The sequence below is a fragment of the Chelonia mydas genome, chromosome 19 (assembly GCF_015237465.2).
Source record: "Chelonia mydas isolate rCheMyd1 chromosome 19, rCheMyd1.pri.v2, whole genome shotgun sequence".
Classification (NCBI taxonomy): domain Eukaryota; kingdom Metazoa; phylum Chordata; order Testudines; family Cheloniidae; genus Chelonia; species Chelonia mydas.
Window position 1 is genome coordinate 19,373,592 of NC_051259.2, and position 17,888 is coordinate 19,391,479.

The 17,888-nt window shown below is 42.9% G+C and overlaps 1 protein-coding gene across 6 annotated transcripts in view; it reads right to left on the reverse strand.

Moving 5' to 3' along the window:
* KDM1A (lysine demethylase 1A) overlaps positions 1–17,888 on the reverse strand; it is a 170,891-nt gene that overhangs the window by 149,099 nt on the left and 3,904 nt on the right. For 4 of the 6 annotated variants that reach the window (XM_043532230.1, XM_037881554.2, XM_037881555.2 and 1 more), the window contains exons 2-3: positions 8,901–9,066; positions 1,075–1,134 (exon numbers count right to left, since the gene is read on the reverse strand). In XM_043532230.1, the coding sequence (XP_043388165.1) occupies positions 1,075–1,134; positions 8,901–9,066 (226 nt within the window). The remainder of the gene's footprint in view (positions 1–1,074; positions 1,135–8,900; positions 9,067–17,888) is intronic. The other 2 variants (XM_043532231.1, XM_037881558.2) reach the window with 1 other exon arrangement.

The window sequence follows — 17,888 nt, forward strand, 5'->3', positions numbered from 1 at the left end:
ACAAAAAAAAACCACACCACACACCTTACTGGGACATTTTCAGATGAAAAACTCCTTCAGTACTCAAAGCAACACATTCTACTCTCTTGACAATTTCCAGGAATTAGTAATCATTCATTCATTCATTCATCCATCCAAGTGGGTAAACCACGCTCCCAGAAACAGTTTGATACTGATGTAACATGTATAATTTGCATACACGCAGTGTTAAAAAGTCCAGGGCAAAAAAAGCACTGTGTCCCCTCTGTAAGTCTGAAATATTTAAAAAGGGATCTCTATATGTGCTGATACCAAGGTCCAAAACATAACCAGGCTCCTTCATTTAGAATGGTGAGAGTGAACCCCAGAGATATCTTGAACTTTGTATTTGCTTCAAAGAGGTTTACTTCTTCACAGTCTAGAATGGATCTTATAACTGCTTTGATTAAAACCCCGTGCCTCACTCCTCAGGTGGCACAGGCATATAGTGGCATGGTTTGAGGAAGATGAATATTTTGGTAGCATTCTGAAAGTACTTAAAAATAAAGAAAGCAATTGGTGGGGATTACAAGCTAAATGCATACCCCTTATATTGATACTTAGGATCAAATGTTGGCTCTAATTCATGAGCCAGTCTATTAAAACGTGGACTAACCTACCCCATAGGTAAGTCTTCTGTGCCAAATGCTGGGAAATTGCTCATGAACTGAATCCTTTCAAAAACATATGGGCTTCAAGTGTATTAGAAAAGGGCCTAGCACACTGAAGCCTGAAGCTCAGTACCATTCTAATGGGTAAAAGCTGGCTAAGCAGGAAGTACCCTTTCCCATGTTTGGTCTCCTCTGAACATGGAGAGGAGTGGAGGGATGAGAGATCGGCCTGAGGGATTTCAGTGTAGTTTTACTTTCCATTTACTTAGTCACTATAGCCTTCAATTGCAATTAGAAGAGATTCTTTCCTTTCTCAACGAGGAGTAAATGTCTCCTATACCTCTTGCTAAGGTCTGAACACCCACACCCATGCGCACTTGCAAGCATCAATCCCTCATTTGGCGGCTCTTGCTATTAAGTGGCAAGCATCAAACGCCACCCTCACCTGATGCTTGGCCGTCTCCATACCCTCCAGAATTGTCGTCTTGAAGTCCTCCTGCTTGCCCTGTGGAAGGAAAGAGGAGAACTCAGGGACCTTACTCCATAAGTTAAAATCATATTTGGACATAAAGGCCTGGCAGTTGGCGATTTAAGTATTAAACTTCACCAACTAACTAAACACATTTTCTGAGAATTCCATCTTCTGGAATACAGGTCCAGGGCACCAAACTTCGTAGTGTTCTAAAGTTTTATCCTTATTATTGGAACTCTTTAAATCACTCTTGTGGGAAAGGTAGAAGCACACAGTATGTAGCATTCCTGGTGGCTAAATACTTATGATCAGCCTTATTAATAGCTGGGAATGGAATAATAAGATTACACTTCTTACTACCAATTTGAAGATTGTTTGGATGGGTACACTGAGAGCCTAGGGGTCTAAAGCTGCAAGAATTTGATAATCTTGCCCTAGATATACCTGCACTCTCCAACTGAAATGGGATAGAGTGAATCATTCTGAAAAGCATCTATTATTTTCAAGAGAGCCTCTTCCTTCTCGTCCATAAACCTTTCCTTGAAGCACAAACCATCCAAGGTTCAGCCCAACAATATCTGCTTCAATGCCCTTGGTTCACCTACAATCCATTAGAACACTAAAACAACCCTAGAAGCAGTGTGTGTCAATACTGTTGACCCACAGAGCACTGATGTGGACATCTACATACCCAGGTATGCTGTAAGGTATTAAGTACTTTGAACTTTTACTATAGCCAGAGCTAGACACGTAAGAAAATGCAAAGCAAAAAGCAGAAAGATTTGAAGAGGCCTCAAAATTACCTCAGCTTACCTAAAAGTCCTGGATAGCAGTCCTGCCTCAATAAAAATACTAACTGGAAACTGAGTAATTTTAGGAACAGGGATAAGTGTGGCTGTGACCCCTATGGGAGCAAGCCTTTATAAGCCCCCTTCTCATGCATCACTAACCTCTATGGGAGGAACTACCTCAGTTTTGCTCACAGAACATATGCTTCTATGATTGGATGGTTCTGTCTATACATCTTCTCAGCTCCAATGAGCAGGAAGTAGTGGAATGATCTGAAGATATCTAAGCACCACTTGGTAGTCTAAACTTATTTTGAGGCTCCTTCAAACCAGAATGCTTCAAGGTAATGTCCCAACACCCAGCAGAGTTCCTAAAGAACAAATCTCCTATGCTCAATAGAAGAGACTTCTAGGGCTCACAGTGGCTAATGGGACAGTAGCCTCTCTCAGATCATGATGGCTCAAAGCGACATCCTCAAGTATATCACACAGTTGTGGCCCCCCGAGGTACAGAGAACACTGGTTAAGATTACTTGTTTGGGTTGGGGGATCCTTTTGTAGCAGTTGGGATACCGTCTGAAGCTCTTAGGGAGAGTCTCTGACATCCTAACGCAACATACAAATTTAAAAATTTACCTCCCGCTCCAAATCTCACCATACCATTTTTATCAGGGGTTAATCAGATATTTGCATGCTTTCTGAACCCCACTGCACCCTAAGTCTACACATAAAATGAAAATAGACGATAGGAAACAGACAAGAAGGGAAATCTGAACAATACAACTCTATAAAGAGCCCCACAGAAGTTGCTACCCACACTGAGAGCTTTAGGGCACTCCAGTTCCAATGTGATCAAGAGTCAGTCTCCTAGGAGGAGTGTTAGTTAACTACACATTTTCTATGGGAGATGCTGGTGCACCTGTAATGGCCCATAGCAGGTGCTGCACATCCATTTTCACTCATCTGAAGTAGAGGACTAAGATTTCCTTGCTTACTAGTTAACCAAATGACTATTGTTGGGGAAAAATCTGCTGACAATTTTTATACCCACTACTAATTTTTTAGAGCGCTTGAGCTAAAAGTTATTTGAATGAATAATGAATGAGCACTCAGAGGTCCCAATCAGAACGGGGTGGGGGGGGAGGGAGGGGCTATTGTGCTCAGAGCTCCACCACCATATAGTAAGAGAATGCCTCTAAACCACAAAGTTTATTTGCATATCAAGTCACACAGTCATGCCGTATGTACACTAGGAAACAGATCTCTTGCTTTCACTAGTCTCTCTGAACTAGTGCTGACAACAAGAGTAGACAGCACAAAGATGTTCTCAGTACTATTACAGAATGTGTGATGCGTTGTATTTACACTTACAACAGTCAAATGTTTTCAATACCAGTTCAGAGACACCCACTACTGACTTGTACTGTTAGCAGCAAGTCATTTTCTGAGCACTAATGAGGTTTAGGGTTACCGGAACACAGCACAGGTTTTAAAATATATTTTTGAGAACAAGGAGGTAGATGTACTGTATATCAGAGAAATGCCTAATCTTCCACAGGGGGAAGGTCATGCTCCTGCTGCCTTTTCCAGAGCAGCAACAAACTGAAACTGACCCAATCTTTGTCAATATCACACGGTTCCAGCTGAGCAAACTATGTGCAGAGGAGAAAATTCAGCAGCCTCTGCCTCTAGAGGTGAGTGGGGAGGGGGGTAAAGAGGAGTGTTCTCAAAAGCAGCCAAGGAGAAAGAGGTAGGTAGAAGAATCCATTTTACTTTGCTCTCATTCATACAAGAGAAACAATAGCAAAGGGTAGCAAAAGGTACCAGTCACCAACAGTATTCAAATAAAGGCAGTGGGAAAGTAGCATAGGAGGCCTAAAATTTCATGCTCAGTTTAAAAGTAAGAAAGAAAGGAGACAAATCGGATGAGACAAAGAGCACAGAGCTGCCATTGTGGGGAAGCGACAGTACATTACTATGGAGCAAATTCAATCTTGTTCTCCCTTGGCAAGTAGCAGCTATAAACATTACTGATCACAAACTAAAAAGGCTGACAGAGGACTAGACAAATGGGGTAGGAGTGGGAAGAGAAGCCACAGGAAATCGGGCAAAAAAAAGAAACTCCAAGTTGATGAAGGCAGAGAGGAAAAACCCAAAGGAGGGGAGGGGGAAAGAGAAAGAGAAAGAAGAAGGTTGCTTAATTTAAAGGAGTACAGTGGTATCCAAGAACTCAGATATAATTTAACAGACATAATTAGACTGGTAACAGAAAAACCTGTAAAAACCTCCCTCTACTCTTTTCAACTGTGCTGGTTCCCCTACCTTGTAGAAAAGGGGAATTAAGCTTCTAATACAATATTTTTAAAGTTACTTTAATTATTAAATACCCCTCTGACAGCTGTTTTATAATACTGAGGGCCTTTTTCATTAAAGCTTGCAATTCCAGAATGCTCTACTGGTCCAGCTATGTCAGAACATCTGAAAATTGTCCCCAAACAGCACACCCATCACATCCTAAACAAGGCCCAGAGCTTTGCTACCTTCTAAACTGTGTTACCACAGGGTGGAGGACACTGTTAATTGTCTTTACTTTGCTGTTCCAAGAGATAGTAAACAAATAGCGAGGTTGCAAAATGGTTTTCATTGTTAAATGAAAAGCTAATAAATGTTAAGGTCGCAAAATTTACAATTTGTTAAGAAATGCAAAATGTTCTTACAGTAAGATCAACTTGTCCACTTCATACCTATTTTACTTCCTAGTCTTCTTTTCTTGCTTACATATATCCATTAAAATTTGTTTATAATACTAAGTATAATAAAACACACGTCATGCAATGCAGCCAAGTTAACAGTGATGCAGAAACTAGATTCTGCATTTTCTGATTTTTTAATTTTAGCTGTGCAATGCTAATCTACCATTACTGTACTTTCCGCATTTAATTTCCTTATAAGCTTTTATTCCTAACATAATATTCCTAATTAAGCTTTAAATTTCATGCTGGAGGTGAATGGGAGGAGACACGTTACCACAATGAGTAAATCTACATTGGAAAAAGCTATCAACGGAACGTGGAACAGAGTTCCTGGGTTTGCTGTTAGTATTGTTTCGATGAAGAGTTTTCAGCAAGACCACACTCACAGCAGAGCAGCAAATGTTTTCATTTTTTATGTTTGCTGTACCCTAGCAACTAAAAAGACAGACTAACATGCTCACCAAAATGCATAATTAGGCATATTTTATGAATATAAGAGCGAAAAAGGCTAGAGATTGGCTATGGGAAGAAGCTCTTCTAGTTACAGTCTTTTTTTCACAAGCTCAGCATGTGTCAATGTTTTTTGCATGTTCCAAGGGCAGCTAATACAACAAAGATAGGACAAAACAGCCTGGAATATAGCACATTCAAGATAAAGTAACTCCTCACTTAAAGTCCTCCGGATTAACATTGTTTTGTTGCTGATCAATTAGAGAACATGCTCATTTAAAGTTGCGCAATGCTCTCTTACAACACTGTTTGGCAACCACCTGCTTTGTCCACTACTTACAAGAAGAGCAAGACTTTGGAGCTGCTAGTGGGGGCTTGGAACCAGGGTGGACCAGCAGCCCCCCCATCAGCTCCCTGCTTCCCTAAGTTTCCTGTGTGGAAGCCGCCCAAGCAGGCTATCAATTGCCGGGCAGTTCAGCTGTCCCTCCTGCCCTCTGCCTTGGAGCTGCTTCCGGAAGACTCCTGCTCACCATGCGGGGGAGTGCGGGGAAGGGGTGTTAATGTCAGGGTGTCCCACTCCCCCTGCTCCTGTACCCCCATCTCCACAGAGCAGGGGGGACGCAACAGGGCTCAGGATGGAGGGAGTTTGCTGGCAGCAGCTGTTGTCTCAACTTGCTGATCTACTTAAAAATGCAAGTCAGCAATGCGAGTGTCTCTCTCACACACTGTGTCTGTCTCTCTCTGCCATGCTGTCTCCCCTCCCTCCATTTGTGCTGCCTTGTAGAGTGGGAGGCTACATTAACAACAATGTATTAACGCTTAAGGGCTCAGCCAAGTGCAAATTCACCATTTAGCAGCAAGGCATTCCGAGGGAAATATTCCACCCTCTGACTTTTACCACCTCAACCAAGCTTCACAATCATCATTGCTGTGTACAGTATTAAATTGTGTGTTATATAAATAAATAAATAAAAAGTCTTCTGTTTGGTGAAAATTTTTCCCCTGGAACCTAACTTCTCCCCCTCCCCCCATTTACATTAATTCTTATGTGGAAATTGGATTTGCTTAACATTGTTTCACTTAAAGTAGCATTTTTCAGGAACATAACTACAACATTAAGGAGTTACTGTACATCTAACACTTCAGCTATACTATACACTACTGACGACAACACTTAGCTTCAGATGGAAGCAGCCAGCTTTTCACTGCGGCACATAGCTACATGTACATGTGTAGCTATGTGCTGCAGTGAAAAGCTGGCTGCTTCCATCTGAAGCTACATGGGTCAGTGAAAGGCTCTGGCAAGGGGGAGGCATCAGGGAAAGGCTACAGCAGCAGCTAAAAATAACAGCGTGGACACAGAGGCATGGCTTGGGTAAAGAGAAAGCAAGTAGGGCAGGGTACCTACTTGCACTCTTACCCACACCCTTTAGTCTTTCTTTATTCGCCTAAGCCACGCCTCACTGGCTACACTACTAGCATACCTGTGCTGGGGGTGCGGGGGGAGGACTATGCAGGTATGTACTCTACCTGAAGCCAAAAGAAACATGCAGTGTAGACATTTATCTGTACATAGGTGTATGTCAAACTGCCAGTTCTCAACATTTTTCTTGCTCCTGTGATATACTACACTGGGAGTGCTGTTTTGGGTGTGCACAGAACTGTACCCAAGGGTCATGCTTAGACATACATAGTGAATTAGTGGCATCTTAAAAGCAAATGTGAAATGTATTAATTTTGTACTGAAATGATGGTTACACCCATGCAATGTATTCTAACAAGCATTTACTCAGCAGACTTGCTTAATTGCACATATTAAAATGACACTTTTGGCAGAGACTGGCGATAATGAAGTAAAAGACAAGATGGGTGAGGGAATATCTTTATTGGAGAAGAGCTCTGTGTGCTCAATAGCTCGTCTCTCTCACTAACAGAAATTGGTCCAATAAAAGGTACTACCCTCACCCAATGTGTCTCTAATAACCTGGGATCAACACAGCTACAGCATCACTGTATACATAAAGATCTTTATCATTTTAACTTAGAATCAGAAGATTAGGGTTGGAAGAGACCCCAGGAGGTCATCTAGTCCAACCCCCTGCTCACAGCAGGACCAACCCCAACTAAATCACTAAACTAAACTTTTTCACTCCTACAAAAATTCTTTTCCCCCGACGTATTATGTTCCAGGACTGGGGCACATTCCTATTGCCTGAGCAGACTGAGATTTCAGGGTTCAGGTTCTACTTAGCATCACCCAGGTCACACACGATTACAAGTTTAACATTTACTGAAGCTTTAGGTGATATTCCTCAAACTAATGTCAAGTTGAAAAGGTCCATCCGCAACCTCAATGGTTTGCAAGCTCAGTCGAGATCCTCTGTGAGAAGCAGATTAGGAGCAGCATGGGAGGAAGATCAAGAATTCTCTATATCAACAGATAACTGACAAGTGTTCAGTTGTCTTGAACTGAAGTTCACAGGCAATGACTGAAATGTAAAACCAAAAGCCACCACACATTTAAAGACTCTCTCCTGAAGGCGGAATTTAGGAAAAAATGCCTTAATTCATAAAGGGAGATATAGCAATACATGGGTAAATATTTTTTTGGGTAAACCTGGAGGCACAGAGCATGTACTGAGCAGCACTCGTACTCTTAACTACCAGTAAATGCCTTATAGATGCTTTCTTCTGAGAAGCTAGGATTGACACAGGGCATAGAAAACAGCCACACAATTTCATAAATATGAAGTCTAAGCGCACTTACACTCCCGTTCCCTTTTCTAAAGGGGACTTTTCACCTTTACCAAAAGGCAGGAAAGAAAGCAGTAAGGTTTATGCAAACATTATTTGTCCAGAAATATAAAAATACAAGCCTACAGATTTGCAGTTTAAAGCATGAACGGACCATTATCATCATCTAGTCCAGGTGTTCTGAAACTTCATTGCACAGTGACTCCCTTCTGACAACAAAAATTACATGACTCCAGGAGGGGGGACCGAAGCCTGAGCCTGCCTGACTCCTGCCACCTTGGGCGGGAGGGCCCGGGCCCAAGCCTCACTGCCCCGGCAGGAAGTCCAAAGCCAAAGCCTGAGCCTCACTGCCTTGGGGGAGAGAGAGAAAGAGACCAGAGCCGAAGCCCAAAGGTTTCAGTCTCAGGTAGGGGGGGGGGCCTGTAACCTGAGCCCCACCACCCAGATCTGAAGCCTTCAGTCTGTGGGGCTCAGGCTTCAGCTTAAGCCCTGGGCAGTAGGGTTCAGGCCTGGGCCCCAGCAAGTCTAACACCAGCCCTGGCAACCCCATTAAAACTGGGTCACGACCCACTTTGGGGTCTCGAACAACAGTTTGAGGATCGCTGAACTAGTCTGCTCTCCTGCATAGCACACACCACAGAATTCACCCAATAATTCCTGGCATCTTTTCCCATAGAAGACAAACAGAATGAATATTTGCACATGAGCAGATGTGCCAGCCTAGGAGACAGCAGCTGTTTATCTAGACAAGCATTTGTTTATCTAGACAAGCATTCAAAGACAGAAAATCTAGTGCTAAAGATTAGTCTCAGTTTGCAGTCTCATCATGCACATTGCCATCTTCTAGTCTTGTATCAATCTGCTCTGATGAATTTGTCTAGCTTCTTTTCACAAACAGACCAGCAAAGAAAGTTTCACAGGACAGACATCTTTTTCCTTCATACTAGATCTAAACTGAACGCAGTGGTCATGATGCTATATCTGAATGACCACAAGTTTCTGCAACTGAAACAGTGCAAGTGCTACCCTTTAGGAGAGCTGGTTCACCACTCACCAGATGGCTCTTCTGGCTCGCTCTCATTCTCTTCTTCTGGAGGGGCCGGTGGTGGTGGTGGTGGTAGCTTTTTCTCTTTCTCAGCTTTAGCATTTCTTTCCTCCTCAGAGTAATATTCATCTTCAGAGAGGTTTGCAAGACTCTCATCCATCTCCCTGTACTCCACCTGCAAACAGCACAATCACAGGGTAATCAATGCCCAACAAGACAATGGGTTTTACTACTAAACCAGGCATTGGAAATGTTAAGAAACCACCCATAAAAATTCAGTTTAAAGTGGTGATCCTCTTAGTCTTAGATACTGCAAGATGAAAGTTTTGCGATAAAAATTTGCCAGCTTATGAGAGAGTTTAGAACAGGACCACAGCAAAAGGACTAAAAGGTCTCATACCTGCTCCTATAGAATTGTGAATCCTTGAGAAAACCTCCTGGAAGGCTCCCAGAATGCCCACTAGAGAACATGGGATATTACCTGTTAACTCTTCTTTGAAAAAGGACTCCAAACAGGAATCCCTCTATTAGGGCTGATGTTTTAGCACTACACAGGGTAAAAACATTCTCAGGGCTTTTGATCCTCAGACAGAAGTAACTGAATGCAAGTTCCATCACACACGTTCCAACTACCAGATCTCAGATCCCTTTAGAACCTAACCCAAAAAGTTTCCTTGGAGCATGAAGCAATGGCTAGATCAAATGAAGATTTTCTGAAGAAAAACCATAAGGTTTTTTTTTAGATAAAAACCACTTAGTGAAAACAGACCTCCTCACGAAAAAACAAAAGGCACAAATTAAGATGAACAAGAGAAAACTGTATGAAATGACATTCAAGAATTTAAACTTTTTTTAAAGACAGGAGACTAGGAAGCTTCACTTAGAGAAATGCCTGGCAGAAAACTGTGTCAATGAACACAACACAAGAGCGGATTTTAAGGGCTCTTTGAACATCAAGTTGAGAATAGGACCTCACTGGCATGGATATGCATGCATGTGAAGGAACGCTGGCAGTGCTGGCAGGATGATTAGCTCACTAAAGACAGAACTCACACACCTTTGAGCTCAGATAACTCTTGCATCTCTCTTGTAAAGCTCAGAAAAAGATAGGAAGGAATTTAGGATACAACTGCAGCATCACTTCATCCCTATAAAACTTGGTATAAGATGATCAGTCACTATAAGTAGCTCACTCTGTGAGCTGTAGTCAGTCAGCAAGGAAATTACCTTCCACATAAGAAACTAATGCTCACAGACACCGAGTGACTCAAAAGGAGCTTTGTCAAGACCATGAATACCACAACACAGGGAGCTTTCAGGTGTGTCAGATTCACTCATGCTTGACAAAGTCCAATAGAGATCTTACCATATCTTCTTTGGACCCCTGAAAAGTCAAAATTGCTGCTAGATGAACAAGAAGGATATTTGTCAATAAGCTAGACTTGGAAAAATGAAGATTATGGCTACAAAGGAAGCATTTAGGGGCTATTTACACCTTTTACAAGCCTTTTACATTCACAAAATTGGAAGTCCTTCTGGCAGATTCCCTTAAAGCTAAGACAATTTCCAAGGTGCTAAAATAGTGTCATTCATAAAAACATTAACACAAAGTTAAAAGAAGTTAGAATGGGCTACGCTCTTACCAGCGGAGAAAGGCAGTTTAAAATGTAGAGATTTGGCTTTTCAGGTTGACACTTGCTCAGAAACATCATGACTCTTGGGTCTCTACTGTTCTAGAATCCATGCTGTCTGGATCCAGCCCTGGCCCCTAACAGCAACAGAGGGTTCCACCACTTAGTCGACAGGACTCCAATCGAAACTCACCAACTTCTCACTGGACTATAGCTAGTTCCCCCAGGACACTTCCTACCATAACTTTTGGAGCTGTAGTTGAGGCATCGTCAGGGTCTCTGGGCTTCTTGGCACACATGGTTCCCAGTGACTCTGATCCCTCTGGGGCGTCCGGTGGCACTTGGGCATCAGTCTGAGTCTCTGCAGCTCCGGCTTCCATGGTCAGGGGTTCCAGCTGCTCTGGGGCTGGAGCCAGCAAGGAGCATCCTTCCTCCCCAAAGGTCAGCCCAGAGCGAGCTCGGCTGCTCCCTTTTATACTAGTGTTGCACCTGGAGTATGCCCAGTATGTGGAGGCATGTCTTCCTCAGCCCACAGTGAAGAGTTAACCCTTCCCCGTCCAGTGCATAGTGAGTTCACGCTGTAACATACTCTCCCCTTTAAGAAACTGGGGGCTCTTCCTCTCCCCCTACCCCACCTATCCGGGGGAAAAAAAAAAAAAAAAAATTAAAAATCAGCATTGGCATACACATTCGAGGCGATGTAGTACCTGAAAGTCATATGGCTGCAGGGCAAGATACCACCACATGATCCACAGGTTGGTGTCCTTCATGCTATTTAACCAGCGTTGGGGCACATGGGCAGTGACCAATCGGAATGTATTTCCTAACAGATAATATTACAGAGTGTCTATGGCCCATTTAACGGCCAAGGCCTCCTTCTCAATAGTTGAACAGTGGACTTGCGACTTAGGTACAGCCCAAGGTGTTCTTCCCTGGCAACTTCTGCGACAATACAGCCCCAAGGCCCACTTCTGAAGCATTGATCTCTAAAATGAAGGATTTCCGGAAATCTGACAAGAGGACAGGTCTTGATACACCCAGTTCTTTCAACGACCAAATGGCTGTCTCACACTCAGCGGACCACTGAATGCTCTGGGGTTGAGAGTTTCCAGTTAAGTCCGTTGTGGGGCTGCCAAGGTCGCAAGTCTGGGACAAAACAACAATATCTGATATGGGCAAAGAATTGCCGCACCTGCTTCTTCATTGTAAGGATGAGCCAATCTCACAGGGTCTGTACCTTGTCGACCAGGGAGCTGCAGTTGTCCCCTCCCCATGGTCTATCCCCAGTACGTCTCCTTGCTCTGTCCAAGGTTGCACTTTGAGGGGTTTGCCGTGAGTCCGGTGTCCTTAATAGCTTGGAGAACACTGGATAGGTGTTGGAGATGATCTTCCCAACAGATACTGTACATGACAATGTCATCAATGTAGGCAGCAGCGCACTACACATGGGATTGTAAGTCGGTCCATGAGCAGCTGGAAGGTGGCCGCGGCTCCAGGCAGTCCAAACGGCATCGTTATAAATTGGTACAAGCCGAACGGTGTGGGAAAGGCCATCTTAGGGTGAGAGTTCAGCATCAGGGGAATTTGCCAATATTCCTTTGTTAGATCCAAAGTCGACAGGAACTGCTGTAAATGCTGTTACTGTGAGCTCAGAAGAAGGTGACCCCATAAAAATTGTGCCAATGCTACGTAATGGAAAATTCCTAGTGTGTGTAAAAATCAATGGTAAAAGCTGTTTAGGGAAAATTACAGCTTCTAACATCACTTTAGTTAAGGCAGAGCTTGTCAAAATGTGATTATAATCCTCTATGAGTTTACTGTAAATGTGCCTTTAGCCAGAATCCACCTTGAATAAAATGGTACTAAACATGAAGTTATAGCTGGTGTATGGAATTTACTGCCTACAAATCTTTTGAGTAATATCATCCCCAAAGCTTTGTTCAGTCAAGTTAATATTATGAACCAGTCACAAGAAAGGAAAGATCCTGACCCTGTCTATATTAGGGGGAATGATTTGTCCATGGAGGATTTCTCCAAATGTTTGTCTGAGGAAGATAGCTCTTTGTGCAGAAAAGCAGTTTATATGTGAATGAAGTTTCTGAATGTCTGAGTGAATCTGGAATTAGATGAAGCACAGAGACAACTCATTGATCAGGAAATGTTTCTCTAGAGCAGATTAAAGTTGATGGTCAGGTTAAAGCCCTACTTGAGGGAGAAAAGAGTAGATTCTTGATGGGTGATGAATTGTTGGCAAGTAAAGCTTGTGAAAGTAAGTCTGAACAAGGTAAAAGTAATTTGCTTAAGGTAGCTCAATAGGATGAGCCATTATCTGTGGAGAATTGCAGTTTTTCAGTTGGGAGTGGCAACTTGCCTGTTAAGGAACCTGTCCCACTTTCCAAGTATATGTCTGAAATCAGCCATGGGTGCTGGGACAAAGGAAAGGATATCTCCAACTGTTTGTCTGTTAAGAACAGCAGTGCGTCTGCTGCAAAAGTGTCTCTCTCTAGCTATTTGTCTCTGAAGCAGACAGAAGAAGCTTGTCAACCTATGATGGTTAAACTTTATCAGTTGTATCAGAATTGATTCCGGGTTTAAGTGAAACCCAGAAAGAGTCTTATTGCTCAGGAAAATGTTCCTTTGGAGCAAGTCCTAGCTGAAGAGGAGAAGAGCAGAATTTCTAGGAAAGATGGACTGGTGCTTAAAGAAGCTCCTAAGGAGAAGAACCCACATAGTAGTTTTTGCAAGCAGCTTGCTGTAACTGAGGGATGTGGAAGTGAATTGAGGTAGATCAGGGTGGATTTCTGCCTGTAGTAGGCAACAGTTTATTTGTTGAGAGATTTGATTCAGTTCTTAATAGCCAGAATTTTTCTGTTGAAAATGGATCCACCGACTTTGTGTTAGAAAGACCCAGTGTGAATATTTTAGAGAAGGTGTCAGATGGAATGAAATTGTCAGGGAATTTGAACAGCCCTAAGATAACCAAGTGGCTGTGCTTGACCAGCTTGTTGGGGAGACAATGTTGTGGGAACATGAATGTCTCCATACTGATTCTTTGAGTAAACAGTCTGTCTCAGGTTCAGAGGGAAGACTGGGTAGCTGAATCTGCAGAGCAGGACAGCTGTGCAGTTAATCTCTCAAGAATACAGGGGATGGCAGGCAAACTCATCTGCAGACACTTTGGATATGTCTTGTAGTCTCAACATCTAATTCCATGTGGAAGCATGGTAACGAAAGAACAAAAGAACTTTAAGTCTACCATGCTAGTGAAAATGGACGGCATCTCTTTAAGACAGAATCCAGCCTTGGAATTGGTAATGGTTAAAAATCTGAAAACTAGTAAACAAGCTAATGTCTGTGTTGATGTAAATTATCTGGATGACACGGGGGGAGAAAAATTGGCCCATAGCTGTTAGCAGGGAGGACGCACCTAACCAGCCAGTGGATTTTGTTAAGCAAGAAAACTCAGAATTTGACCCTCCAGGACAGGGAAGAAAGGAAAAACTTTATCCTGCTAATGGAAACCATGGGTTAATCCTAAAATGCCAAAACCCCAATGGTATTAAGCCAAAGGTGTGCCATGACAAAAATGTTTGTAAATAAATGTACACTTGATAGATTTGATGTTAATATTCATGCTAATTTTAACTCATGACTAATTTGTTGCTGATACCAAAACCTGTAAAAATGTACAATGTGCATGATCTTTAAAAAAAACAAACCTTGAACATGTTAAGAGTGATCCACAAGAACACACTCTATGTGAAAAGATCTTGTGATACTGATATTTCAAAGTTAATGCCTGTAACCAGTCTTGGAACTTTTCACAGCAGAAAAGACATTACCCACCTAATATGCATTGTGAAAAAGGAAACTGAGACAAATCACCCCATTGCTTTCATGGCTAAATGCAAAGATACCTACACTATAGATTTCAGAGTAACAGCCATGTTAGTCTGTATTCGCAAAAAGAAAAGGAGTACTTGTGGCACCTTAGAGTAATAAAAAAATAAATAAATTGGTTAGTCTCTAAGGTGCCACAAGTACTCCTTTTCTTTCTACACTATAGAGAACACTAATATCTACACTGACAACGTTAATTGGATTCTAAACACTTGTCGAAGCTTCTATGGATAAATTAGTTATTTTCATTTGCTCTTGGCAGGATCACTTGACACATACAGGAATTATGCTGCAAGAACAGATCCAATCCACTATTGGTTTAACCAAGTTTTATCTTGGGTTTGTAAAGAAATTCAATATTGTTACTTCCAAAATCAACCTTACAAAGAAGCAGCCTGTTTTAATCAAACATGATTTTGATGAACCATTTCTGTTATACACTCATACTTCTAATATTGAATTAGAATCTGTAGTAATACAGAACCAAGAATGGGAAGTTCCAATGACGTATTCAGCAGTGTCTGGGGAACCCCTTCCTATATCAATTTTCTGTTGGGGGTGTGACATTATCTGATTAAATTATGACCACATGGATCATGGTTGCTACCGCTGTTATATAATTGCAACAAATCTTGTACGAAGTATGTCAAGTAAGGCGTCTATGGAAAGGTTACAATTTGCTGAATATGATTATGCTATTTGTATGCATGTATCATTTTTGTGTCTGAAATTATGAATATAACTATGTACCTGTATTTCAAATGTTTGCTCATGTGGTAGCACCCACAAGATATTTAGCTAGCACATTGTGAAGGAACTATTCAAGTTGAATGGCCCATCAAAGAACACAACTCACAATGGACCATGGGAGACGCCTATCTACACTTAATGGACTTTCCTGTGAGCGGTCTAAGGTATGGGTGATGACTTCTACTATGAGATGGTTGAGTTCAGGATCCTGACAAAAGGAAGAAAGGAAAGCAGCAGAATACGGTCCCTGGACTTCAGAAAAGCACACTCTGACTCTCTCAGGGAACTGATGGGCAGGATCTCCTGGGAGACTAATATGAGGGGGAAAGGAGTCCAAGAGAGCTGGCTGTATTTTAAAGACGCCTTATTGAGGGAGCAGGAACAAACCATCCCGATGTACAGAAAGAATAGCAAATATGGCTTGCGGCCAGCTTGGCTTAACAGAGAAATCTTCGGTGAGCTTAAAACACAAAAGGGAAGCTTACAAGGAGTGGAATATTGGACAAATGACCAGGGAGGAGTATAAAAATATTGGTCAGGCATGCAGGAGTGAAATCAGGAAGGCCAAATCACACTTTGGAGTTGCAGCTAGCAAGAGATCTTAAGAGTAACAAGAAGGGTTTCTACAGTATGTTAGCAACAAGAAGGTGGTCAAGGAAAGCGTGGACCCCTTACTGAATGGGGGAGGCAACCTAGTGACAGAGGATGTGGAAAAAGCTAATGTACTCAATGCTTTTTTTGCCTCTGTCTTCAAGAATACGGTCAGCTCACAGGCTACTGCACTGGGCAGCACAGTATGGGGAGGAGGTGACCAGCCCTCTGTGGAGAAAGAAGTGGTTCAGGACTATTTAGAAAAGCTGGATGAGAACAAGTCCATGGGGAGCACAAGTCCACGCACTGCATTCAAGGGTGCTAAAGGAGTTGGTGGGTGTGATTGCAGAGCCATTGGCCATTATCTCTGAAAATTCATGGTGATTGGGGGAGGTCCCGGATGACTGGAAAAAGGCTAATGTAGTGCCCATCTTTAAAAAAAGGGAAGGAGGAGGATCTGGGGAACTACAAGCCAGTCAGCCTCACCTCAGTCCCTGGAAAAATCATGGAGCAGGTCCTCAAGGAATCAATTTTGAAGCACTTAGAGGAGAGGAAAGTGATCAGGAACAGTCAGCATGAATTCACCAGGAGCAAGTCAAGCCTGACTAACCTAATTGCCTTCTATGATGAGATAACTGGCTCTGTGGATGAGGGGAAAGCAGAGAATGTGTTATTCCTTGACTTTAGCTAAGTTTTTGATACCGTCTCCCACAGTATCCTTGCCAGCAAGTTAAAGAAGTATGGGCTGGATGAATGGACTATAAGGTGGACAGAAAGCTGGCAAGATCATCGGGCTCAACAGGTAGGCAATGGCTCCATGTCTAGTTGGCAGCCAGTATCAAGCGGAGAGTCCCAAGGGTCGGTCCTGGGGCCAGTTTTGTTCAATATCTTCATTAATGATCTGGAGGATGGTGTGGATTGTACCCTCAGCAAGTTTGCAGATGACACTAAACTTAGACGAGTGGTAGATACTCTGAAGGGTAGAGACAGGATATAGAGGGACCTAGACAAATTAGAGGACTGGGCCAAAATAAATCTGATGAGGTTCAACAAGGACAAGTGCAGAGTCCTGCACTCAGGATGGAAGAATTCCATGCACTGCTATAGGCTGGGGACCGACTGGCTAAGCGGCAGTTCTACAGAAAAGGACCTGGGGATTACAGTGGTTGAGAAGCGGGATGAGAGTCAATAGCATGCCCTTGTTGCCAAGAAGGCTAACAGAATATTGGGCAGCATTAGTAGGAGCATTGCCAGCAGAACGAGGGAAGTGATCATTCCTCTCTATTTGGCACTGGTGAGGCCACATCTGGAATACTGAGTCCAGTTTTGGGCTCCCCCCCACTACAGAAAGGATGTGGACAAATTGGAGAGAGTCCAGCAGAGGGCAACAAAAATGATTAGGGGGCTGGGGGACATGACTTACGAGGAGAGGCTGAGGGAACTAGACTTATTTAGTCTGCAGAAGAGAAGTGTTGGGGAGGATTTGATAGCCGCCTTCAACTACCTGAAGGGGGGTTCCAAAGAGGATAGAGCTGGGGCTGTTCTCAGTGGTGACAGATGACAGAACAAGGAGCAACGGTCTCAAGTTGCAGTGAAGGAGGTCTACGTTGGATATTAGGAAAAACTATTTCACTAGGAGAGTGGTGAAGCACTGGAATGGGTTCCCTAGGGAGATGGTGGAATCTCCTTGGTTAGAGGTTTTTAAGGCCCAGCTGACAAAACCCTGGCTTGGATGATTTAGTTGGGGTTGGTCCTGCTTTGAGCAGGGGGTTGGACTAGATGACCTCCTGAGATCTCTTCCATCCTTACTCTTCTATGATTCTGTGACTAAGCAAAACATGCATGGACACGTGACTTGCTCATGTGACTCCAAACTCCATCTTAGTACCTGTAATTTTCCACAAACTAGAACAATGGGTTTCCCTTCACTTGGCAGAAGCTATAAAAGGCCCTGGAAACATCTCCATTTTGCCCCTTTCCTGCTCTGCACTATGACCTTGTACTAATGGGAGCACAGAGCATTCTAACCAAGGGACTGAGGACCTTCCAATGATTTGGAAGCAACCAGAGACTTGTCTTAAGCCAGCAGTTTATTCCATCACTGCTACAAGCCTGATCAGAGAAC